Below are 27,173 nucleotides of genomic sequence, written 5' to 3' on the forward strand. Positions count from 1 at the left end.
AGAGCTCTTCAGCTGGGACCAACAGAGCAAAAGACAGATAAGGACGCAGCATTGAGTCCCAGGATGACTGCATGTCATTGTACAAAAAAACCAAACCGTCACGTGTGCTACCCTGACACATACCATTTGAGATGGAGAAGCAGTGTTTCCAGGGGAAAAAAGAGATATTCATACCATCTTATTAAACAACAATGAGGGGCCTCATCTGAGATACTGTAGTCATCTTGGGTACCTATTTTCAAGAAAGGAATTGGTGCCAAGGGATGCTACTAGGAGAACAGAAAGTCTGTCTTACGAGGGGAAACTGTAAGTCCTTGACCCATTTGGCTTTACTGGAGAAAGGGATATGATTACTCTCTTTAAGCAAACCTGGCGGGATGAGATAAATATCAAAGAGAAGGATTTGCTCATTTACGATAAAAAACATTAGTGACTTAAGAATAGACAGCTATTAAGTGGTTGTTAGTAAACCGAGGCTGATGGCTAGAAGCCTTCTTCAGATTTCCAATGGACAGTGTTTCTTGATTTGCCTCTCCATACAAGTAGTAGGAGAAAAGACCTACCTAATTTTAGGAAGCAATAGGATATACTTATGAAAAGGATTACAGAAAATAGCTCATACCATTTTGATTAAAAAGGTTTCTTTTCAGAACTGCTCACCCAATCTTGTAACTGTAATTTAAAAACCATGAATTAGGATGGTAAAAGCTTTTAACGATTACCTAGACATCTTTTTCATAAAGCTGAGTATCAGTGGAAGTGTTTAGAAACATTCAGTGTTAAAGCTGAGCTGGGCAGCTGATTCTGGCTGATGTGATCCTGCTCTTCATGGCTGCCAGGTGAGATCCCGGCCAAGCATAGTCAACAGCAGATCCTTTTAATCAGTTTGTTCATCTATATCATACACATGAATGGGGATTCGCATGTCAGCTCTCTCGCAGAAAAGCATTCATTTCACCCTAAAACATCTGAATCTTCAGCTTAGGAAGGTAGCTGGTGGGCAGGAGGCTGTAGTAGGCTCTGATATCCTACTCCTCCGCCACAGCCCAGGCTGTGCTGTGTGTTGTGCTCCATGAGCAGCTCCCGACAGACAATTGCATCGCTCCACCAGTGCAAGCACCGGCAAAGCACAGGAGCAGGGGACAGGCTAAGGACGAGGCAGGCACAGCCGTGCCAGCTCTAGCCCGTGAGCTCCGGATGGCCCTGATACACCAGCTCTGTGCTCCAGAGACCATCATCCACCCATTATGTCTTCTGCCAGGGGACGCAGGGCAGTGGCCAAGCTTGGGTCCAGGAGAAGCCCATCTGGCTGACTTCAGGTGGAACTTCATTGCGCTGTCCGTATCACCATCCCTCTTCTCTAAGGGGTAATGATATTTACTGCATGTCTCCATTGCCAGTCTCCTTTCTTTGGTCTGTGAATTCTTCAGGGCAAGGCTACAATTTAAAATGTGTTTGCACAGCACCAGGGACAATGGTGTCTCAGTTTGAGCTAGGTATCTAGGCTCTACCAGAACATAAACAGCACTAACTAAAAATGAAATTATTCAGATAAATATATTCATAAGGGCATTAATACCTTAAGCATTTTTAAAATCCTGCAGTGACTAGCACTGCCATGGCAGCTGATTCCTGTAATTATTAGAAATTATTTTAATACTGAAATGCTTTCTATATAATAGATATCCTCTTTGCAGCAGCAATTTATTTATTTATTTGCTCTATTTCTCCAGCTTCTTATGCTGATGATATGTAGAACAGTTTACTTCCTGTCAACATTTTTGTTAAATTTTTATAAAGAACATCAGGAACAAGTCAAAACAATAAATTATCTAAAAGGTATAATGTTATACTGTTGTTTGGGTTTCGGATATAATTTATTTAATATGAGTGCCATAAATGTAACTGCTCAGAAGCCAAAATGGGTCCAATGGGTTTGAGGACATGAACAGGATCATCTCCAATGGGAGCCTGAGTTTGCGGTCAATGATGCTGTGATAGCTGTCCTAGGATATACCAAAACAGATCTATTCACAAAATACTACCTTAAATATGAAGTTTGCAACATGCTATACCTTATAAAATATTTCTGCCCCCAAAATAAAATCAACGCCTACTTTTTACACCTATTTTCTTCACCTGACCCTTTAAAATAAATATTCCAGTTGTGTTTTATACAATGGCAGATGTGGTGGCATAAGCGCTGCAAAAATGGTGGTGCTAGTTTAGAAGGAAAGGGAGGTTACTAACCCTACACATCACCTGCTTCATGACAGCTCACCCAATTTTGCTTAAATTACCTTCACGACAGCTTAAAAATAGGTCAGTTTGATCTGCATGGAAGCAGTTGTCCTCTGCAAAAAGAGAGTTGAGTGTTTGTGCACATGTTCTTGAGGGCAGCGATGGTGCTCCCAGTTGGGACTCCTCGGTGGCATCAGATGAGTAGGAATAATTCTTTGCCTTCGTTACCATCTGGTTGCTGTGAAGTAATGAGCTGGATTTTGGTCGCTGACTCCATGTTTAAGGTTGTCATAAATCAGGAGTCTCCTCTCAGAATTTCTTTTTACATTTGATTTAAACCTGTCTGCCTCACGCCTCACTTGACTGTCTTGGAGGCTGATGTTGCACTGCTGGAGGATCGTAAATAGTGGGCCAAAACCAGAGAGATCATGGAAGCTCAGCTGCTTGTACAAGTCTGTAACTCACTGCTCACCACCCACCTTTGCCGGCTCCCACGCGGCTGGTAGGGACAGGGGGTTGTCTTTGCAGTTCTCGCCTCTGCCAGGCAGGCTGCAACCTCACCGCTGCTCCGTGAGTCACGTTCCAAAACCCATCGTTTCTTCCTGTCCATTTCAGTTCTCTAATAACATGGTTAATTTTTAGGTCGATGCAGACCAGATTGCAAACATGCACTCAGTAGGAAGGACAGACAGTCAGTGGACATATGGGCATAAAGCTAACCGAGGCCCAAACAGGGCTTGTCCTGCTAGTCCCTGAGAAAGGTGAAACCTGCTAATTTAGCCCTAGTGCCTAGCAAGCTGTCCTGCCTGACAGGGAGTTTAATTACTGACACTCTCTAGCCAGAAACAAAGCTGAATTATCAACTCTGAAACAGTAATACCACAACCATACAAGGTAATCGAGGGCTACTCAGCCCCTACTGCAATGAACTCTCGAGTACTTATAGTCTGCTGCTTTGGAAGGCAGAACTTTTCTGTTGTCTCCTAGCTGCACAGGCCACACAGGCAGTCTAAGGCAGTCTATCACAACTAGCATTAAGACCTGTTCATCTGTGAGGGCTGGGGAGTCTCTCAAGGAAGCAATCCAGATTCACAGACTTACACCCAAGTGAGCTCATCACCCAGCCACCTGGCTTCTTCATCGGCTTCCTGTGTCCTACCACCTCCTGAAACATTTGGTCCATGGCCATAACTTTAAACCAACAATGCCTTGGACATCAGGGCAGCTACAGTTGTCTAACGGAGTCAGGCTGACTCTAAAATTAACTTGTGTTTGTAAGTCTAAAATACTTATGTAGGACAACAGCTAATCAAAAAAATGAAGGTCAGGAACCTGAAACCTTTTCAATACATTTCTGAAGTGAAACTGAGCATACTGCACATGTTTTAGGTCTGTACTTTGTAGGAAAGTAATATTTTCTAGGCAAAGGACTACTCTAAAGAGATTTTTCAACCTTCGGAGAAACACCTCCATCTATGGGGTTTATACAACATGCACTGTGCCCTGATGCCTTACCACATTATTGAATGGAGAGGACACAGACAGAAAAGGTTTGGGGCATATACACAGGGAAGACAGATGATTTAGCGATTAAGAGCTGGCTCAGTTAAGAACCATCCCACGTATTTTATTATTCACCATTTTTGTTATTATTATTTACAGAACAGATTTCTACTTATCCATTTACCAGCATGTCAGATCTGCCCTCTGCCTTTCTCAATTGGGATTATCTTGTATGTACACAGATGGCTACGGAGCTCTCGTGTCTCTCATCCTCACCTAATCATTGAGGTTCAACAAAAGGTGAACATCACAATTATGAAAGAGCTGACAGAATGTGTAAAAACCAACGATAATCAATAGCAGCAAATGTACAATTTGAGTGATTAAACCTGTGTCATTCATTACTTAACAAAACAAGAGGGAAATAAAATAGGGAAGAAATGCCAGAAAGAAATCAAGTAAGAACTGAAAGCTGATTCTTTAGTAGGGCAATAAAAAATAATGTCATACGCCTAGAAAAATAATGCTTGTATTCTCACTGGCTGTCACACTACACTGGCAGTCCTCAGCTCAGAAAACCCCAGCAGCTTAGCATCTTCGAGGCTGGTAAGGAACAAATGGTCCATATGCCCTTTCATGTCAAGTTTCAAAGGTCTTAAGAGGTGTTGGGGTTTTGTGCCTCAACAGACATCCTATTACTGATGAATTTCAAGAGAATGAAGTTTAAGGGAAATTAATGCGTATTAGTTCACAACAAAACCTGACAGATATAAAAGGTTATTCCCTGTTTACTTGGGATTTTTTTTTCCCCCTCGAAGAGCCAAGACCAAATTTCCAATACTCGCTGTGGAGAGATCCCCTGGCCTCCCGTGTCCAGGCTTCTCTTTCCAGATAAAGTCCTTGTTGCCTCTAGAGGCCCTGGGCCACCCAGCATGTTCTCACCCAGGTCCTTGGCCATGAAGCACCGAAGGACGCAGAACCCCGGTGGCAGGGCTGGCAGTGGCATGGGAGGGGGTTAGGTAGGCGGCTGTGCAAGGAACGCGTGGGAGAGAGTGGGAGCTACGCTGGCCAAGAACGTTATGCCGTACAAATATCTACATCATCCACTGTGGTTTAGCGGGTGTTTTAGTTTCTGCCAACAAGTCGAGACAGCTCGATGTGGCTATAAGAGCCACTGCAAAGCAATCACGGTAAAAGGTCAGTAACTTTTTATAACCCTGGATAAACATCTTTGCCTGTATTTCATCACGCTTAAGGGAAAGGATCACGCATTGCCAATGTCCAAACAGGTGCTCAAAGCAAGGCTCTCACAATGTTCTCAAATTAAACAAGGCTTCTCCCAGGCTGCTAACAAGGGCAGGCTTGGGGCCCATGCACAGCTTACCAAGAGGGGTTGTGTTACACTTTAAATTAGAAAAGGGGTTATTAAAGTGTCAGAAATATCAGTCTTTATGGTATCCACACATCCATAAAATGCATCATAGAGCTTTTCTCATCAGTATTCTAGAGTGCTCTGGTGTGGCTTGTGTTGCTGGTATTGGTGAAGGGCCCTGTAGGAGTCTCAAAAGCTGGAATACTAATATGCCACAGGAAAAAATTATGCACTGGAGAAGGGTAAGGCGATTGCATCAAGTATCCTAATAACTTCAGCAGAAACTACCTTCTGCTGCATTTCCAGAGCATCTTGACATTGATATCTACATCTTTCCATTGCAGCATTTTGTAACTTAAAAAAAGATGACAGACGCTCTAAATTGACCAATATTCTGCTCTGCAATTTGCCAATCCATAATAGTTATCGCAGAAGACTACAGAATACAAAGATGGTGCAGAGGTGGTATGTGTCAGTCTATCAGAAAACAAAGCTCTGTCTAATGTTAAAGCAGTAAAATTGTTCTTTTGCAAATTTAACTTGTAATTGAAATATTCAACAGCATTTCTGTTTGGTGCTTCTAAACATGAAATTACATGTTCCGCAAAGAAGCCCAGCAACACTAACCCAAATTAACCCCAATCTCCAGAAACAGACTAACAGTGTAACACAGCTTTCACTGTGGTCCTTCCTAGGCAAAAGAGAATTTTTCACTTTAAAAATTTTAAATTTGGAAATTACAAACTGGCTCTGATAAGGTCACAGGGAAATCTGGAGTACCAAGCTAATAAAAGTTACACATACTGAAAGGTCTGCACCTGAATCATCCTTTACTAAGTATAAAGTGAGGTTCTGCAAAGATTTGGAGATTTGTGATACCTCGGAGTTTCTTCCCGGACACTCCAGTTAACGTGCAGAAGGTTAAAACTGTTCCCAGCCTATCAGTGACTAGAGGACCCTTGTCATTCATCTTTGCTTTCTCTGTTACCCATTATCCCAACACCCGTTGCCTTGTAAAATGTCAGCTGCTGACAACTTTATAGACTTTATAAGACCTCTAAGCACAGAATTCTGTGCTTCTTGAAAATGAGCTTTTTTTTTTTTTATCTTTTAATGGAAATTAAGAGAGTGAACTGATCTGTAGCAACTGCCAGGAAAATCTCTTTATTCTTAAGGACTATTTGGCAACTATGTTGCTTATTAGGACCACAGGAGATGAACCAGTGTCTTCTGCAGCCATTGGGATCATTAGGAAAACAGTTCCATCTCTTCATTAAAGGAGGGAGTGAAACAGAAACCCAACAATGCAGATTACGTAAATCAGATCACCTCTAAGCGCCTTAGCCCTCCACACCCGAGAACACGTGACTGCATAGCAGGGTCCAGTCTGCACACTGCAAGCCTCCTCTCTCCCAACAAACCAGCGGAGATCACACACTGTTCAATAGTAACAAGTAGTCCATGAAAACAGCCATGCAAAACAGAGGGGTTGAAAACACAGCACTGATTTGTTAGATGGCTGCAATTTCAAATGGAGACACCTGTTTCAACTGTGAGATACACACTGGTAGTGAAGCAAGAGCCATTAAAAAAAGACAAAATACTTCTTGGTGAAATAAAGCATCATAACATCTCAATAGTTCTAAAGTTGGTAAATTACAATAATAGCCCTTATCAGCCCCGTGTAGTTTGGAAGTGCAGAGAACCACCTTTAGCCTTCAGTAATGGCATAATTAACTGGCTATCACTAGGCAACCATCCAGGTTACATTTTTTAAAATGATCTGAGATTGATTTTTGTTTTGCTTTCAGTGCTAAATAATAATGTGTCAATACTTTCTAATAGACGGTCCAAGAGTAAAAATGGGGCAGTCGGATCTTAGACAACTACGCTTTATCCCTGAAAAAGAAGAAATGTGAAGGAGAGAGAAGAGAAAACTCAAGAAAAAGCATTTCTACTTGGAATCTGGAACCTTTTTTGGAAAAGACCAAGGCTGAATGAAGGATCGGGTGCTTTTCAAGCCCTGGAGCTTGCACTGTGATGGTGAGATAACCCATTAAAATGCAGTTATGTAGGATAGATAGTTAGCTATATACTGTAATTTTTCCCCCGGTAATTAAAAATTATTCAAAAACCATGCCCTGACTTTTATTTCTCCTTTCACTCTCAGATAAATACAGAGTCAGAATTCAAAAGCATTAAAACTTTGGATTCAGGAAGTGCTTAAACACTAGACAAAACGTAAAACTGTTTGTGATTCAAATAAGACATATACTATACTGAACCGTGTGTCCAAGGATACCATTTCATGCAACATCAGGAGTGAGGTCTGAATACAGGAAGTGTCACAAACATGGTTTCTGCCCCCATGAAGTCAGTGTACTGCTCAAAGAGAGCATGACTGGGCCTTTCCTGGGTACCTGTAGTTTGCCCTCATGCACACATTCATCAATAAATGGGACAAAACTTCAGAAGTTCGACTATTTGCTCATGGTACTGGAACTGTCCCCCTCTCCTTCAAGCAGATCACTTGCATCTGTCAGACTCCAGAGCTGTAATGCAATATTAAAAACTTGCAGAATGCGAGATAATTTCTTACCATAGCCAAAGGGAGAACTCCTACCAGGTCCTTCTGGCTTACGTAGATCTTGGAGATTCCTAGATCAGATGTTGTATCTCCAGGATATTCCACCTGCCATGTGATGAGCTGGGTCCCAGGTAGGTCAGTAAGGTCTTCAATTTCAAAATCAATCTGCATGATTTCAGAGGAAGGACCATCCGCACTAGAAGAAAGAAAGAAAAAGAAAGGTTCCATTCACATGACTGATGAGCCAGCAATATAATTGCTTTTATATTAATAAAACATTGGATTAAGGCTCTTCCAAAGAGACGATTTGGTGGGATGATCGATTTAATAATGAATTAATCATTTGCACTTATCTTAAGATCTCTGTGCACTTCCCATACATTCAAGTGGCTTAGTAACACGCTGTGAAACAGATTGCTAAGCACTGCATCATTTTACAGATAGAGAAATGAAAGCAGATCAAGGTAAAGCTAAGGGTAAAGCTACAAGCAAGTTAACTGCACAGCCTAAAAACCCTGACTCCGAGCCTCTCTCATTACTGAGCAAGCTATATTTCTTCCCTGTTAAAGCAACATATGAGCAAATCTAAAGCCCTTGAAATGTGAAACTACTGCATTAAAAGCATCATCTATTTTTTAAAGAGAGAGTCCTGGAACAGAGGTCAAGCTCAGGCTGGGGTCAGTGAAGCAGGGCAGGATAAGGAAACCTGGAATCAGTCTTTAGACATGCTGCTACCTTACTGCAAATGACTGTCTGAAGCTCAGTTTTGTCCTTTATTAAACTGGGAATAATATTTTTAGCTTGTTGAGGGAAGGGAGAGCTACAAAATTGGATTACTTAATAGGGACCCAACCTTATCCTTGGATAAAAAACACTAGAAAAGAAGGAAATGTTACTATGTGCAATTTTCCAGGATACTGTGGCAATAATAGGGTTACTGATACTGTGTTAATACTGCTTTGCCTTTATATGTTATCTTTTCTATAAGGCTGGAATTTACTGAGCAAGTGAACCACAGTCAAATGGGAACATGAATACATGAATAAAGCAGAAATTTAAAAAGAAAGTCAGAAAAGGGCTCAAAGGTGCAATGCCTGTAAAGCTTGTTATAAAATCAGCTACTGTATAGAAAGTAATGCAGTAAAGTTTCTACTCTATATATTGGCAAAGGGAGCTCTATAGTCCAGTGGCATTTATAGAGAAACCAAAATACTTTGTGATATACTGTAAAGTTGTTGAGGAGTGCACAATTCCCTAGCAGTGCAGAAATTCAGGGGATATTGAGAACGACAGTGCTTTTACTTCGGAAGCGCTGAAGGCCAGAAAGATCTTCTGTGTTTGTGGGGAGGGGAAAGGGAAAGCTGAATTTCTTTCGGGGGGAATAATACCCCAAGAGAGAAGGAATGGCACAACGCAGAAGGGTCACTTGTGTTGGCGAGCACAGCTAGTGGAAAGAGAAAACACTGCTGGCAATTGATTAGAGAACCATGAAAACATGCCCAAATCTCACCAGATTTTCCTAGCCGATGTGGAAAAAGAGCTAAAACTAGGCATATTTTTTATTTTTACAACGATCGGTTATAACAACGGCCCCAGTTTGGGATTTTTCCCAAAATACCCAGACTTTTTATCATTCTGGCTAAATCCAATGCTTTATCCAAAGCTGCTGCTTGAACAGTTTAATCTGATCATCTCAAGGTTTGGATTGTAATGGATCTATTGAGTCCTTGCTATCCTGGATGGAATTTCAAAGGAGCCTCTGTGTTTCCAAAATGGAACACGTTGTGTTCATTTTTGCATTTCTTGTCAGAAAAAAAGAGCCCAGTACCTAAACTAGCACTGAATACAGCCTTATTTCATGCTGACCTAGGTAGGATCACAGAACTGCTTCATGCGGCTGCAACTATTGAAACTCAGCTACCTTCACTGTATGAACAGGAACAGGCAATGCATTACCTATAAATACCTGGCAGTGATCCTGTTTTTACAGTATGAGTTATAACTGTTTCTATGTTTAAAGAAATAATTCAGTCTTCATATAATGAACCTTGGCTTTTTGTTTCTTTACAGGGTGCCCTTCTTCAGCCTATCACTGCCCTGGCCCTGCAGGATGGGTGCTGGCCCCAGCAGTGGGTCCTGGCCCAGGCAGAAGGCACTGCTGCACACAAGGGGACTGCAGGGAAGACAGCTGCAAAATAACTGCCAGAAAAGGGAATCAACTTAAACTTTTCCAAGTACGCTGGGGTTAGGAGAAAAGGTGAAAAGTGCTTAGAACATAGCAAAATAAAAGAGGGGTGAAAGGGGATGGGAAAGATGGAGAGAGGGAAGTAGAGAGAGATGGTTAGACCTGGAGAGGAAGGACAGAGAATTTTGTCTTCCTCTGTTCCTTTACATTTTTCTCATCCCAAGCGCATCCCCTCTCCTCTAGCACTGCTCTAAACTGCCAAAAGATCAATACCAGCTAAAAATGGTCAGTTGTACCTGCGGAAGAAATGTAAGGAGTTATTTCTTTGGTTTGTTAGAGAGCTGATACCAAAAAAATCCCCACGAAAAATGTAGTTTTTGGAAGAAATTTGAATAGTGACATATTTTTGCTGAACTCCAAGATGTTTTGGTGACATGTTTTTATATTTCTCTTTGGATGGGTTGTAGCAACGACCTATGGGAGGTGTAGTTCAGATGCTCCATGTTCTCATTCTCCTTTATGAGACAGGCTCCTGGAGGGGCATCTCACCGACACATCTGGGCTCCCGCCTTGGGGAGGGAAGGCAGTGCTTCAGGCAAGTCTCTAATCACAGTTTGCCTTAGAGGTGCAATCTGACTGGGAAGTATCACACATGAACATGAACATGGTCCTTATTTCCTTGAACTACAGTTCCCATATAGCACAGCTACAGCTACAGCATCTCCAAAAGACTGGAAGGGTTTTCTTTTAATCTTTCTTTTAAAGCTGGTACTTTAACAAAGCATTTCTTGCTGCAAATAAAGGGCACTTTGCTACTAAACATGATTTTGACTGAAAGTATTTGCACCCATTCATCTTAGCAATACGAGATACCTCTGACAAGGTCACAAAGCACCTCAAAATCAGTAAGAATCTCATTACTCCTACCAAAGGTGTATAGAAAAACGCTAAAGTTTTCCATGACCTACAACCAGACCCAGGCTGCCAACACCAGGACAGGAACTTCTGTTTAATTACATTAAATGAACTTTACTCATCACTACTCTGAAGATCCTTCCATGTACAGTTCCCATGGATTTGTGTCTCTGGTTTACAGCAACAAAGGCCTTTCTGAGCAGTATTTCGCAACCAGTGTCGCTCAATACAGAACTAAGTCCAAAAGTTACCCATGTGAATAAAAAGGAAGGAGGGAACAGGCAGGGAAAGAATGTCACATCTGCATAAGAGCTTGCAAAACATCCCAAAGGCTTTCCCTTGCGTGGGGTGTCTCTTGGGTAGCTGAAGACAGAAGGGCCATGTATCGGTTCCCAGCGTGGCAGAAGAAGCAGAGAACTGTCAGTGGGAGTTAATCTGAACTGATAACGTGCATGGCGGAAATTAGTCTCTTATTCTTTGCATACCCATGAAATACCACTTGACACTTACCCCTCAGAAAATACAGTTAAAAAAGTGTAAATGGAGAAATTTGCACAAATAGAATTCATTATCAGAGTTTAGTCACACCAAAAACATTTGGGGCTTTTCTTTTAGGTCAAGGCTCCTTGGTACAATGGGCGTAGATCCTGCTCGTTAACCACATTTCCACCTTCCGTGCATTTCACGTTTGCTAACACCAATCTTCATGAGCATGTTTTAGCACACTCTCAATTTCCAACAGTAAAATTTCTATTGGGTAGCCAGCCACTGCTGCTTGAAATGTCCCACTGTCTAATCCTCCTCTAGGTAGGCATACGCTTCACGGCGACTATAATGCAATAGCATGTTGGCAGCTTATTTTCACCAGCACTAAAACCATGATTGCTGTCGGGAGGACAGCAATGCTGATAGTTACAATATGGGAGGCTATGCAATTAGAAAGTTTAGCATGGACAAATCCAAAGGTTCACACCACCTATTCAAGCTGAGGTGAAGAGCGGTCAAAGTGAAACGGTTCTTGATGCTAATTTAAAGTCAGGTCCATCACACAGGGTTTTGCTACGTCTGTAATTTATTGTTTAGAATTGAGAGTTAAACTGTAATAGAGTTCACAGTGGTGCCAATAAACCCTCATCACGAACAGAGCCCTGCTGAGCTCTGTGCTGCGTAGACACGCTTCAAAAGAGTCGCAGCCCCAGCCACAATCTGAAGACAAGATAGAAACGGGGAAAAAAAAGGAAACCTCGCTGCAATGAGGTAAGCTGGTCTCTCCTCCCACCAGCCAGGACCGGGAACACCACGGGCACGTTCGCATCACGTTCCTTAATCAGCCCTTTATTTCCCATCCAACAAAAGCTCAAGCAGCTCTGACAAACAATGAGCCACGGGAAACGCTGACCCCCCCTCTAGGGGAGTATTTCCTACATCCAGAGAGCTCCTCGGCACCTACTTCTTCTGCCATATCCCTGACTGAGACCAAAAATAGAAAAAAAATTTTAAAGCCTGGGAGTCCTGTTAAATCAGGCAGCCCAACACCAGGGCCCGAGGCCAACCCCTGACACCTACGCTGTTACGGCAAGTTTCTTTAGCAAAGAACCAGCCGCTCTTCTGGGTCTTTCGGGCTGGCATGCCCTGCAACGCACCGTTTTCCAGAAGAGATCCTGCAAGCACCAGCCTGGCCATGGGCTGCCGGCAGTCTCAGTCAGCTCAAGCAGCCCAGTCCGGCTTGCGCTAGTGGCGGTATCAGCTGCGGTCGGTATATAAAGATAACACCACAAGATTCGTTCTGAACCTACTAAAATGACTGGGCATTTAATGTTTCTCATAATACGACATATAAAGTTTTATCACTGTCTTTAGAAGACTGTAACTGACACAAGAAGCTTAAAGCTGTGCATATGCTAAAGAAGATGTATCACGGGAATGTCAATGAAGGAGCCTTGGGGAGAAGGGAGAGCGAAGCGAGGTGATCCTGATCATGTGCGTAGTCCGGGCCCCGGCACACCATGCGCCTGAGACACCGCCCCGGCCGGGCTGACAGCCGGATCGACGGCGCTCAGAAACAGAAGAGATGCTGCCAGGGATAACCGGGAAAACTTTCCAGCCTGAAAGAAGGCAGCGTGCAGCCCAGCTGACCCGGCGCGACCCAGGGGAGCCTGTGAAGACCGTTATCCCTGTTTTACAGGAGAGAGAATTAAACTGAAAATGACTTCTCTATGAAAAAGGAGTGAGATGATTCATCCTCCACAAAGTGGCAGCTGTCCTCAGTGATTTCAGAAATAAATTGATTTAAACATAAGTACAAATCTTTGGGTGAAAGTAAGATAATATGTTATGTTGTCATACCAGATAAAAACACTGTGCCAGCTCCTTCCAGCTCTATCAGCTGGGCTCCAGAAAGGTTTAATGGCTTGCTGTCACCTGCCCTGCCGCTGCGCCGAGTCCGCAGTGGCAGCACGTGTTAAATACAAATTCTTCCCCGGGTGTTAGGAAATAATGTAAAATGATACAAAATGCAGAATAAAGGCATAATAAAGAGCGGTGAAAACAAAACAGTACCCGTTTGTAATAAAACTCTGTAGTTTTCTGAAACAATTTATTTCTGATAGATTTTGTAAAGCTTTTTCTATGGAATTTTCTTTAAAACATAAACAATTTCCCTAAATCAATTTTACAAATGTTTTCTTTCCATCTCTAGCTGTAACTATAAGCTGTTATTCGTATTAGCACCACTGAAGTGTATTATAGCTGTACCCCTTTCCTACCCAAATGCGGCAGGGTCACGGGGGAACTCAAGGAGCGTGTGGGAAGCACGCTTCCCCCCGCGCGCTCGCCCGACTGCCCGTGCCTCCCCCCGGCACCGGCGGAGCCCCCCCAGGCACGCGGGCGTTTCAGCTGCGCTCCCCCACGGCAGCACGCGCGCTCCGAGCAGCACACAAGCGGGTGACCTTCACCAGCTTTGCGGTGCCACTGAGAGCATGCAACCGAGTAATGTATCAGCTTCCCCCTAGGTGGGCTCTGGGTGGGAAAAGCAGGAAGAGTAAAGTGGGGAAAAAAAAGGAAAAAATAACCAGGAGAAACAGAAAAATGACCTGTTGCAGAAGGATGAGAGAAACGTAGAAAATGAACTTCAGTGAGAGGTAGATAAAAGGAGAAAGACAGAAAAACAAAGCAGGAGGCTTGGGGTGTGTAGCGGCTTTGTAAGAAAGACGACCTAAAAAATCCAGATGAAGAGGAAACACAGCCTCAGAGAAAGGATTCATGCTGCTAGGCGAGGCGATGGCCAGAAAAGAAAACCCAGGTTCAAACCTTCTTAACTGAACCAACCCTTCCACCAATGTTTAAACTAGTTGCAAAAAGGATCCTGATAATCTTTTAGCTTATCTTAACCAAGAAAAAATGTTTCTAGTCTCTGCTGAATTCTTAACAAGTAGCCACAACTTTGGTTTCAGGAAAGGGCATCAATTTCTTTGTGTGTGTTTTTGTTTGGGTTTTTTTTTTGTGTGTGTGTCTTTTTTTAAGAAGCCTTTACAGGAGAGTCAACCTGTTGTGGCAGGGGGAGGCATTTGCATGCTTCTCCATAGCTGCCGGAGAGAGAGGGATCACATCTCTTCTGCATAAACAGGTATTTGCAATGCAATAAACTACTTCTGCTTGGCATGTTTGACAGAGTACTAGAAATTACGTGTATAGGATATGTAAGCCAAAAACGTGGACTCAGCCAGCAAGGAGACTATAACACAGACATCTGAGGAAAAAAAAGCACAGAATGAAAAAAAAGGGAGTACTGTGTGTTAGGCTGGGCTAATTTATTTGGGCTTTTCTTTGGTGCTCATCTCCACACAGTAAGATGGTGCTCTGTAAACGCTGCTAACTTTGTTTGATTGAGGCAGCGGTGATTTAAAATCTCTCTGCAAGAGGTGATGGGTGTAACCTTCAGAGCCACGTTTCATCTGATTCTTTCTTTTTTAACCTCAGCAGTGAAAATGTGCTACCTTTAGGCATCCTATGCAGAGCTACCCTAAAATGATACACACAAGCATGTCAGCTTCAGGCAAGACGAGAACTTTCCAAGACAATGTGGGATGACGCAGCCGAGAAAAGCCTTGTGCTAGTGGCACCCGACACGTGGAGCCTGGCCGTCGCCAGGACGGGCTTCATCGACCAGTCTCGCACGCACAAAAATTATAAGCTAAGGGCCTCAGAACAATTATACAGGCAAAACCACATTCTTCATTTGAATGAATCTGATTTTCTTTTCCTTCCAGTTTCTGAGCTATACAGGATAGAGACTGCAGAATTTCAATAAACCATTTTATTCCTACAGCTAGGATTTCACGCAAAAATTGCAAGATTTGACGTTCAGTGTCACAAGCTAACTGTGCGATGTTGCATCACACCAGCTGAGAGGCTGGTTTGGCTCCAGGACGGGAGCTCGTCGTAACCAGCGCTGGTTCCCCCAGATCCGTTCGGCAGGTCCGAGCTGAACCGGCAAGGCTAACATGATTTCCATCCCTCTTGGCAATGGAAAATAAAATGCCAGAGTTTACAAAAAAGTTAGAATATTAAAACAGACCCAAACAAAACTACCACTATACCTTCACCAAACCTTGCCAGCAAACTAGTATAAACTCACTTTACACATCAGTCCCTGATCCCAGTCTCAACAAATAGCAAGAAGGAAGAAACACTCTTATTTTAGACAGAAAATTGAGGCATGGGCTTAAAGACTTTCCCAAGGTCAGAGAGGGAAGTCTAAAAAAACCAGCAGCTGTACAATCTAGTCCGCTGCATTACAGAGACGATCATTATTCACCATTGATAGATCAAGATAAGGTGATACATACAGCAGTACATTAAAATTTAATTTTATTCATTGTCATCTTACTATTAAAAATTCAGTGATGGATAGGCTGAAAAGCCATTTTTCTTCAGGAATCAGTGTATGAAAAGAACCAACTAGCAAGAAAAATCACAAAAAAATGAGTTTGCTAATCATGTAATAAAGTTCTTAAAAAAATGGATCCACCTCTTTGGAGCACGACATGAGCAGTGCAGGTCGAGAAATATTTGCTGAATTACTTATTTGACTTTTTTTTGCTATTTTCAAATAAATTATTCACTATAAAATTTTCCAGCTGTTGATAGCACTTTTCCCAAATAACTCAAACCATTTAAAAGTGGGTAAAAATTAGCATGTCATTTAATACAATATAAATTTAAAAGATAGTTCCCCACCAAGCCAGCATTTCAGTTCAGAACCATCAGTCCGAGCATCTCCTGCCATAATAAATCTAGTAGTCATTTACCACGTTATATGAAGGGAACAATAAATCAACGTTGACTTTATTACATCCAGTCTAATAATCATCCCATAAATTATTCAACACAGTAGTCAGTAAACATCAAGCACTTCTGAAGTAGCCCAATCACGAGGCAACAGCAGAAAAACTGCACTTACTATGCAGGTGGGACCATACTGCAGGGCTGAGAAAACATAATTTTACTGACAATACTAAGTCAAATAAAACACTGTGGATACACTGACAATCTGAGTTTCTCTACCTGTTGTTTCCTACTGTTCTCAGCATAAAAATAACGATAAATACAGCATAACTTATGTATAAGGGTGATAAAATTGCAAAAGAGCAAAGCAGGCATACAGCCACAGATGATCATTATTATCTACGCTGGCCAGTTTCTACAGAGGGCATCTAAAGCACATTGTACTAGACACTTACACAGAACAAGTGATGATTGCTGTCCTAACTGACAAAAGCAACAGACAGGAGAAAGATGACCAAATAATCATTTTACAGATAGGACCAAGTATAAGGAGATAAAAGCCCCAATTAAATAACACTGAAGGAAACACAGAAGTGATATATTGATTGCAGACTCTTGGTTTGGCCAAGAGTGGCAGAACTAGGAATTTGATTCCTACATTGTGACCCCCAGGCTTAAGCCTTTATATCAATATCAGTCTTAAGTATTCCTAAGAAAAGCTTTAGACATTTCTTTTGCATTACATTTTCCCAGACAGTTAACAACGGCACCTCACTGCCACTGTCACCTGAAAATGAGACCAACCTGCCACTGAAAGGGAGGAGTCACATCAGCATAACACTGGTCTGCCAGCAAGAATGAGACCCAATATTTTCACAGCCAGAAACTCCAGGGCCAGCTCTACGGAAATTTGCTATTGAGTAATCCTAGCGTACTAAATCACGGCAGCAGGCACCACACTCACTACAGCACCCCGCAGCAAAATGTGGTCCTCATCCTACACAGGTGTATCCACCTGAAAACCCTTACACATGCAAACAGCAAATTTATGCATGTGCATAGATATACGTGGGATCAAACTTGCTGAATTCAGTTTAAGTCTTTTTAGTAACCATTCATCCCTGAAAGGTAACCATATAGACCAAGTTATCTCCATATATACTGTACAAGAAAGCTTCCCTTAACTTCAGTAAGAATTTTCTTTAACTGAGGCAAGAAGGCACTGTTGCGGCGAGGACCCCACACAGTGGGCCCACGGCAGGTCCTGGGCTCGCGTGGACCGAAGTGCCGTGCAGGAGGCATACGCAGGGCTGGAGGTCCAACACAATACTCTGCTGCCCAAGCAACTCAGTGACGGTTAGGCAAAGCTGAGCTGACCCAGAAGAGAGTCTAGGCACTGACTCTGGTCCTGCTAGATCCACCTCTCTGCAAAGGGGAACACTCAGATTATGTGTAAACAGCCTGAACTCTGCCCTTTACAGAGTGCTCATCTTAAAACATGCATCACAGGGCCTCCAGCACCACTTCTCAGGCAGTGACCACAGCCCCGAGAAGAAGCAATCAAAGGGGCTACGAAGCACTAAAGAGTGGAAATCTCACTCTGCTTATCCCGCCTGTTATTGCCTTTCATGATTGCTTGCTCCCGGTCAATGTTTGAAATACAAACTTAATAAATCTCTTACATGCGCTTCTCATGGTTGCCATTGATACCGTGTTTATTCTTATATTTCTAGTGAATGTAATATATTTAAAATGTTCAAGCAAGGAGTCACCAGTCTGACAAAGTTGAGACACTGGTCTAAAAGGTCTGCAGTGAGTCTGTATGCGGAGTGATACTTTACCAGGCTAAGTTACTATTTCAACGTTCACATTAAAGATGCAGCATTTTGCTGCTTTACGATCCATGTCTCAAGCATCAGTTACTCACACTGATGTCCATTTAACTTTGGAATCCAGTAGGATTTTAAAATTATCTCCCCTCCTTTTTTTATTTTTAAATTTAATTGTAGTCTTAAATCCAGAATGGAAGATGCAGTATATTAGCACACAGGCCTTTCACGTCTCCAAGGTGAGATCTATAACACATCCTTTTTATACTCCTTGCTTATTAGTGTCCACCTGGTTCAACAAATGAAATTACACAAAGAAGCAGCACTACATTTCACAAGACTCAAGGTCTCAATATATTTCAAAATTAGAGGCTTTTTTAGGGACATCTGCCAGGGCACGTTCAATGCAGGAGAGACTAGTGTCCTCTCCCTGCAGGAACTTCCTCTGCTGCAAACTGTTCAGCAGCTATTTCTGCTGAACTCGAACACCCTGCAGAAGTGCAAAGTTCTTTTCAGCTAGAAAAGAAACTATGTTTTCCTTACCCAAATGTTCAGTATCTGTTAAGTCTAGAATTAAAAAAGAAAGAAACGCTCACCAGCTTCCCCATCATTAAAGTGAAAGAAGCTTCCAGAATCTCTTTTCTTTGTTATTTTTAAGCAACGACATGAAAAACAAACTGGAGAAAGAATATCTACATTGCTTATTTTTCGCTTTTGAAAAAAAACTTGGAGCTGAAATATGTTTTTAAATCGCAGAATTATAGAGTAATTTAGACTGGAAGGAACCTCTGAAAGCCACCTGGTCTAACACCCTTCTCAAAGCAGGGCCAATTTCTAGGTTGGATTAAGTTAGAATGGTTCAAATCTTCTCACCTGGCTTTCCAAAGGAGCGTGTTACTTCGACTGCTTTCTGTGATGTGATGGAAACGCAAGGACAGCCTGAGCACTTGCACCGCTGCACCTCACACAGCACCATCCGTCAGCAAGGACACAGGCACCACCAGGAACGGAGCATTCGCCTCTTCCATTGACTCTTCAAGATTTGCAATTTGGTCATGAGCGAGTCATTCTGCGTTACCTTGCTGTCTGTTAGCCTCCTGTTCTTTTGCAGCACAAGTGATTTTACAAACTTTGTCCAAGTTTAGTTGAAAGAAAGTATTAGTATGCAACGGTAAGAAAACTCTTGTTGTGTACAAATTCTTAGGCTGAAAATAATGGTTCTGGAGGTAAGCTAAGAAAGGTGGTATCACAAGACTACATTTACTAAAAACTGAAAATTAAATAACACCATGTTCTGCAAGGCTATTTCCAAGCCTGTATGCCCTACAGCAAAACCAATAGCATCTGATCAGCACTAAATGGGAAAGTGCCACCTCTGTTTTTCATCTATTCCCTTTTACAATCCCATTTTCTAGCTGCGCAGCGCTAGGGAGCTTCAGCCCAACTGAGCTGTCTGAAATGCAGCATCTATTTCACCAGTGTCATTAGTGTCTGCTGCATTTTACAGGGAAATGAGACCCTCATGAAAAAAAGCATACAGTACAGCAAATGGCTTAAGGACCTGACAGAAGTTGACTGTTACATATCTAGTAAGGTATAAAACTATTTTGGGAACGACATGGACATACAGAAAGCCAGATTCCTGGCTGTCAGAAACCTGTAAAGTTTCACTGACTTAAGTTGCTCTCTACCAATTTTTACCAGCTAAAGATGACTGTAAGTACATATGCAATATTTATCTGTTTTGTACATTATATATGCTAAAGTAGGCAGTATGGAACAAACACCTCAGGCATACAGTACAATACGAATATTTGTTTTACTTTGTCAACATATTTCAACCCTGACCTGATAGGCCGGGAGTTACTAAAGGGCAGATTGAGCCAGCCCTCCAACTGCTTTGGCTGCAGTGATCATGCCACACTACAGTACCCTTTCCCCTCCTCCAGCAACAGTATAGTTTTTTTAGTACTTGAGCAGATGTTTCCCTCTCACTGAACACCTTGGGATAATCTGATAGCCATGATGAAATCTTATAGACAGAATGATGATACAGGTCTGCAGTTAAGTCCGAGGCCCTGTCAAATCAAATCACAGCTCTTAATTTACTTGTGATATTAAGAATTGTGCGAGTTCAAAAGCTCACAGTATTCATGTTCTCATTAGTGTCAGTGATTCCATTAAATACAGCTGTGTCACCATTTCGGGTCTCATCATGCGCAGTCTTGACACACCTAACTTTTCGACACTTAGAGCCAGAGTCTGAGCTGCACCGGAGCTGAGAGATACGAGGGAGGATGCATGTCCTGGCAACCCCTGGATACCCTCTGAAGAACTGCAGTGAGGAAAATAATCAGTGCAAGTTACGATGGAGGCTGTTATGCTGCCGTGAGTTATCCACCAGGTGTACTGAGAACTGCAAGCTCCTCCCAGGAGAGTTTGTCAAAGTGTGACCAGACAACAGCAGTAATCTGCATGGAGTTATACAGACCAGCACACCCAGCCACCATCCTTTGGTGAGGTCTGTCTTCTATATCTGACCATCAGCAATCATGTATCAAGCAATCATAATCTTATTTATGCAAATGGTCCAAGAGTTACTAAAGCAAACACAACAACCAGTTGCCTACATGAAAGCCATGATAATTCATTCTAGAAAATTTCAGCACAAGAATGAAGATAGACCTGCACTTACATGTGTTGGTCTGGACAAGAACAGATCTTGGTCAATATGGATAGTTCCTGGCTACTGAAACCACTATGTCATATAATCTCTTCAAAAACTTATCAAGCTCCATTTTAAAAGCACTTAGAGTTTTTTAATCCCTCTATTCTCCTGAAAGGCTCTCCCAGAACCTGATTATTCTGATGGTTAAAGCAGTCAGAGGAGCCACCCTGGCTGGGACTCAAGCCTTGGAGGAGCCTCTGCTCAGAGTGACCAGATCCTAGCCCATTGCAGACACTCGCAGGAGTATTGTGGCCAAATGCAGCTCCATTTCCTACAGCAAGTGTTCATAGCAAAAGATAAAATAACTCTGCAGACCTTCTGGAAATACATGATGGCTGATAATAGCTGTCTCATTCACAAATATTCCTTCCACATTTCTATGTCCTCAAATTACCTTCAGCCAAACTACTCCATCCCTGTCCCAATATTGTAAACAAAAGAGCCACATTTCTGCAGATAAAATTACGAGGAGTTTAAACACTCAGTGACCTAGCTAGGCAGGCGGAGGAATGGCCGGCCCCCACTACCTTAGGCAACCCGTTTCGTCAGAGCGTGACAACAGCTGTTTGACATTTCCGGAGCACTTTCTCAAAGAACATACCTTTGCCTACACAATGCCTGTAATCTTCTCGATATTGTAATCCATGCCGTATCTTCACCATTACATAGCACAGCACATGAAATGACACCCAGGCACAATGGTGATGGGCACACTATAGACAATTTGGTGCTTACAGTGGTTGAAATCTTACCCATTTTTCTTGAGATAAATTACCTCTACTTCATTAATATTCTCCTGAACTTCTGGTACTTCCTTCCAGACATACCTTGATACTACAAACATTAAGGTTACCATTTTAAGTAATCAAATAATTACTATGATAATTCATGTTGCTGGCAAACTTTCTTCAAGAAAATCAATGCTAGATCAATCACTGAGACTAAGACCTCTGGAGCAGGCACCATCTCTGTTGTGTGTGAACTGTCTCCTCTTTGTGGGTGACTGAATTAGCATGAATTAGCATAAAGTACTATTTTATTAAAAATAATAATATGACCAAACTAATAATTATAAAATTGGAGGAGAACGACAAACAGACATGTCACAAATCAGTGAGATGCTTTATGAAATACCAAGGAAACCTGCTGGTGTGAAGAAGAAACACCACCTCCCAAGAGTGAGAACCGCATGCCAAAGTGGACATGGTCTATGTCACTTAAGTACCACATCACATAAGTTTCCTTACTATACAGCAAATGTCACTTAGTGTCATTTGGGCTTTAAAGCCACTTTTTGTCAACATGTTGGAAGATAGTAATCTTGGATCTTAAAAGAAGATTCTCTGGGAAACAATCACCAACCTTGGAGGCTGGGCAGCAGCACAAACTGCATTGCTCCTACTTGGGAGAATCTCAGGGCTCTACTTAAAAATCTTTATAATTAACAGTGGAAAGCTGTACATCTATCCCTTTAAAAAGAAATATTGATCCTATCGAACTTGAAGTAAGGGAAGAGTGACCCTAATTATTAGAATTATGAATTCAGTAATGCTGGTAATCATTATGAGTTTCTACAGCTTCATAAATCATTCACGTAACAGTGAGAAGTGGTAAGTGAAGATCAATTTTTACTCAGAGGTGTTGCAAAATTTGCCACCCTTATTGAAATCTGTGAATCAGATTTCCTTTCATGAACAGCACAGCTTGACAAGAAGATGACAATGAGCCCAGAGGTGAAGAAGTCAGGGATCAAAACACAAGCAGGATTTTATTTCATGGCAGCTACTTAAAATATTAGATTGCTGAAAATCTTTGACTTTTCTTCATTTTATACTCTTACTGCTGTTGCATAGTTCATAGTTCAATTTTGAGTCTTTAATGTCTTAATCTGATGTATAATCTCCTTCTTTGTAAGGCTAACATCAAACCACTGCAAATATACACGATACTTTTCTTTCATTGTAAGGTAAAATCCTCGAGGGTGAACTAGCTGGAACAAACAACAAGCAACAAACGGCAAACTTAAAAATATCTCCTCCAAGCAAGTAAGCTGGAAAATTCAGATAGGTCACATATTCCAGACATCACAGCTAGCGTGATTCCTGGAATATATAAAGAGAAATGCAATGGGCAGCTGCTATGAATAATAAAAGCATCTGAAGGACATGAATAATTAAAACATTAGTGCTGCCAAAATTATCACTACAGTTTGTGAATGTAACTCAGATGACTAGGCCTGGCTCTCCTTTTCCCTTACTCAAGCTGCTTGATTTCAGTTCTGCTTTCAGTGATTTCAGTTCTGCTTTCAGGATGCCGCAGAAGCAAAGTCACAACAATCAAAAACAATGGGTGAGTTTTTCTAAAAACAGTAGAAGAAATCTGCCAGACTTCCAGAGAGCCTGAATGTGTAACACTGCTCAAGAGGAGCAGAAGGTAGGTCGGTGATTTTCTAAAAAAAGTCTGTAGGTGAGTTTTAAAAGCTAAAAGGAAGAGAAGGTGCTAACTTTCCACAAGTACTTCAAGGATTTAAGCATCAAGGAGGGAAAATTGCTACAGCAGGTAGGAAGGGGAGCGTGACTAGAAACAACAGGAAATATGGGCCAAATTCAAAGCAAAGGGACAGCTGACGGGTCTCAAAAGGAAGTGGCAGACACCATAACTGGAAAGGTTTAAAATCAGATAGGATAAAATGCTTAGAAAAAAATAATCTTGCAGTGGTAGATATCGCTATAACAAGCCTTTTCCTTTTTTTAGCTTGGTTCCCTAAGAAAAAAAGGATCATGCAATCAATCTGTCTGTGTGTCTGTCAGTTCCCCCCAGTAACTTTAGACCATTTTCAACAAAACTTGACAGCAGGATAGAGGCTAAGAATTATTCAGGCTTGTGGCTGCTGGCAGCCAGGAGAGGAGAAGAGACCCAGTGAGCAGCCCCTCCGACAGAAAGGACACCGCGCACCCCTAGGAATCCATATCCACCCTCACTCCTAAGAAGCCAATGCATAAAACCCAGGCTTCTGTGCTTTTGCTGCTCACTGAAATTCTCCTTAACTTTCATGAATTTCCCTGATTTTCTTTAAAGTCCCAGTTCAGATGTTGACCCCTACTCAGCAAACCACTGAAGCAAGCTCTTTCAGTCTTCTGGGGCTCAAACGTATTTTATAAGTTAAGCATATGTTTAAGTACTCTGCCAAATAGGAATGAATTTAAATGCTCTGCTGAGCTAGGCTCTCATTTATCAGCAAAATCACCAATTTAATTCAGTAAATTCACCAAATTATATGCGGAGAGAATTACTCCTGACCCTTGCTCAGTGTCGCATGAAAATGACCCCTGTAGGAATGCGGCACCCTTGCAACTGGTCTCCCACAGAATTAAGAGCATGACCTATTTCTGCTCCCAGCCTCCTAACTGAACAGGCACAGTAGTAAACCAAAGCTCAGAACGTTGTCGTGAACAAATGAGTCTTCCTCTCGCTACCAAGCTTCCTGGCATACGGTACAGTTTGTATCTGATTGGACTCATCTCAATCATTAGCACTGCCAAGGGGAATTTAAAAGGCAATATGGATGGTTTTCCATATTACATCACCCTAGGACATATGATGAATAACAGTTCCTCTGAAATTTAGGGAAGGGAGAAGAATCATGTCTTTTTCATAGTTAAAACATGCAGTAATAATTAATAACAGGTTTGAAACCAAAACGAATCATGCTTCTCTGTGACAATATCAAAAGAAAAAGAGCTATTAAATATATCTCCACCTCTTATTACCATATTGAATAATTCAGAATTCTTCCTGTTCGTGTACTTCAGTGTGGAATATCTCAAGAATGGTCAGGATTTCTATTCGACACCCTACCGGTCTCCATGAGCCCATGGTACGGTGTACAAGGCAAGTCAGAGTTCCAAGTCTGACTTTCTCTCTGGATAGACTTTTCCACTCAATTGTACCAAGCATTCACATGCATAATGTGTCACTGGAAAAATGGCCTTTTTGTTGATCCTTAAAATAGAGATATTAAGTCCTCCACTAGTCTGTTTCGAAGCTTTTCGAATCTGGGGATTGTTTAGGTGGTACTTCTGGTGTTCCCAATGCAGTGCGGTTCCACAAGACCCAGCATGGCAAAGAAAACGTGAAGAAAAAGAAAAGCAGAAGCTGATGACTGCAGTTTTCTAAATGAATGCAGATCTAAGCTGTCTGAAGAAGAGAAGCTCAATGGCACATTATTTCATTACTAGATCAGGTTAGTAGCACTAACGTACAGGACAAGCTACACCAGTTCCCCCTGAAACCGCAACAGAGAATTTTTAGCTGTGCTTCACGTTCCCAGACAATGCGAAGCTCCCAGTGCTGTGAATGCTGCCGGCATTATGAAGATATGTATCATTTTGATCTGGCTGAAGCAACCCCAGCGAGGAGTCTGTGCCAATTTGACGTCCTCCCCTTCCTTCAGCTAGCATCCATCACTCAGGGAGGCACGCCGTAATGTGCAGTGACACACACGGAATGGGCAGAGCCGGGGAGAGCTTTCAAGGCATTTCAGCTCTTCTTTACGAAACATAAATACAGGATGCTGAATTCAGTCGCAGCGCAGTTTCCTATGTTTGACAATACAATCCACTCTCTGCAACTGAAATATTCATTCGGGCACAATTACCATATAAGATTAATATTTAAATCAAGGGTAATTTGTTTTCATTATTACTCTTCTTTCTTTTTTAAACAACAGTTAGGATTATAAACTGAAAGAAATGATATATTCTTGCAGTGGATCTTTAACATTCTGCGTTTATTAGTATCAGTCTGAAACACTCAGCCATTGATCAAACCATGTATTTTCCAGAGCGATGGCTTGAAAAAAACCCCTAGCCCCCAAGCTCTGGATTTTACAGCCATTACTGTCAATTACGCACCCCACTGTGGGAGCAAAAGGACTCTTCATACGTGCCAGCTGCAGCCTCGTCCTCTGAATTTTGCAGGGGCGATTGTTATTTCAAACACCGAAGGGGGAAGAGACAGAGACGAAAAAAAAAAGTTAGCCATAATGCAGCAATTGAAATTCTACCCATATGTTTGGGGACCTTGACATATGAGCTTGAAAATTTTTTAGTGAACACATTTTGATAGTAGTAATAATAATCATAATACCGAGGTCTCTCTAGCGTCTTTCCTGAAGGGATCTTAAAGCCTTTTATGAAGATGCAGGTGTCTTGACAGACATTTTACATGTCACAAAACTAGAAAACACAGCCATGCAGCAACTTGTAAAAGAGGATTTGGGGACCTCCCTAGACTGCGGCAGAGCACGATGCAACGCAGAGACCCCTGTGCTGCTGCTGCCTGTCCACCCCCAGGAGCCGAAGCAGCCTCGGCGTGCGAGCCTGGCCCTGCCCGGCGCTGCGCTAGCACAGCTATGCTGGAGCCAGAAGTTAGTGGCTCCGCGTGGTGCTGCGCCGATCTATCAGCTTGACTGCTGCTGGCCTGGGAGGCTGCACTGCAATCCATTCGGTGGAATAGAAGTGCCAGAGCAGATTACTAGAAGAGCGAAGCACAGAGGTAAAACCCAGTCCCTGCTGAAATAAATGGGAGTTTTACCATTTCGATGAAGATGCTGTTTCCACCAGAATGGTCTTGACTCCCTGGACTATTGTCATATCCATCAGACCATGCTGCAGTGACATTGAGGATGAGGTTTGAACTCACTGTCACCCTAAAGAAAAACAGGTCCAGCGCTCTGTGATTCCATCCCAGTTCTTAATATTCTGGAAACATTTCTTTGGTCATTTCCAGACATACAACACCCACCAAAACAATTCCATCTCTCTCATCCCTTTGTATTTGATTTTTTTCTCCTTATACCTCAATGTCAATTAATCATCGGTTTGCAAAAACATGTATCATTTCGCAAAAGCAAATGCATTTTTGCAAGTTAGTTATCTGCTTTAAGAAAAGAAGGGCCCCACTGGAGATTAGTGGAGATATTCTAGTATAAAACTGAATAAAGCTGTAGAGAATTATACCTAAGATTATCCTTTCCCCTGCCATGAACTCTTCTCTCCTTTCCAGCTGCCTTTTCTACTGTAAGGCTTTTCTGAGATTATGCAGTAAGTTTTTGTCCAAGTGGAACAAGGGATAATCCGAAATCTCCTCGGAGCTCCCGAGCTCCGCCAGGTTTGAGCTAAGCCCAGCCAGAGCTCCCCGGTGCTGCAGGGCTCACGGGTTCCAAAGAGTCACAGGGCCAGCGTGGCACAAGGCTTTCACACACGCAGAGTTTATCAGTTTCAGAAGAAACAGCACTAAAGTCCTTCAGCAGAGCCCCTTCATGGCCTCTGCCACCGAGGGCTGTAGAAAAATTGGACTAGTACAGGAGCTAAGTGATTCACTAACACATCAGTCAGAAGAACTCCAGTCTCTGAGGTATATGACTAGGTGGGAATCTCAGACTTTGTGCAAAAAAGTAAGCAAACTCTTAGTCCCCGTGGCTGTGAAAAATGTGAAAGTTTGAGACCAGCGTACACTAAAGACTC

At 42.2% G+C, this 27,173-nt stretch overlaps 1 protein-coding gene across 1 annotated transcript in view; it reads right to left on the bottom strand.

Annotated features, from left to right (window-relative positions):
- TMEM132D (transmembrane protein 132D) overlaps positions 1-27,173 on the bottom strand; it is a 274,373-nt gene that overhangs the window by 92,574 nt on the left and 154,626 nt on the right. The window contains exon 4 of the mRNA XM_026114487.2: positions 7,716-7,899. Within this exon, the coding sequence (XP_025970272.2) occupies positions 7,716-7,899 (184 nt within the window). The remainder of the gene's footprint in view (positions 1-7,715; positions 7,900-27,173) is intronic.

The sequence above is a fragment of the Dromaius novaehollandiae genome, chromosome 17 (genome assembly GCF_036370855.1).
Source record: "Dromaius novaehollandiae isolate bDroNov1 chromosome 17, bDroNov1.hap1, whole genome shotgun sequence".
In the NCBI taxonomy this organism is placed as follows: domain Eukaryota; kingdom Metazoa; phylum Chordata; class Aves; order Casuariiformes; family Dromaiidae; genus Dromaius; species Dromaius novaehollandiae.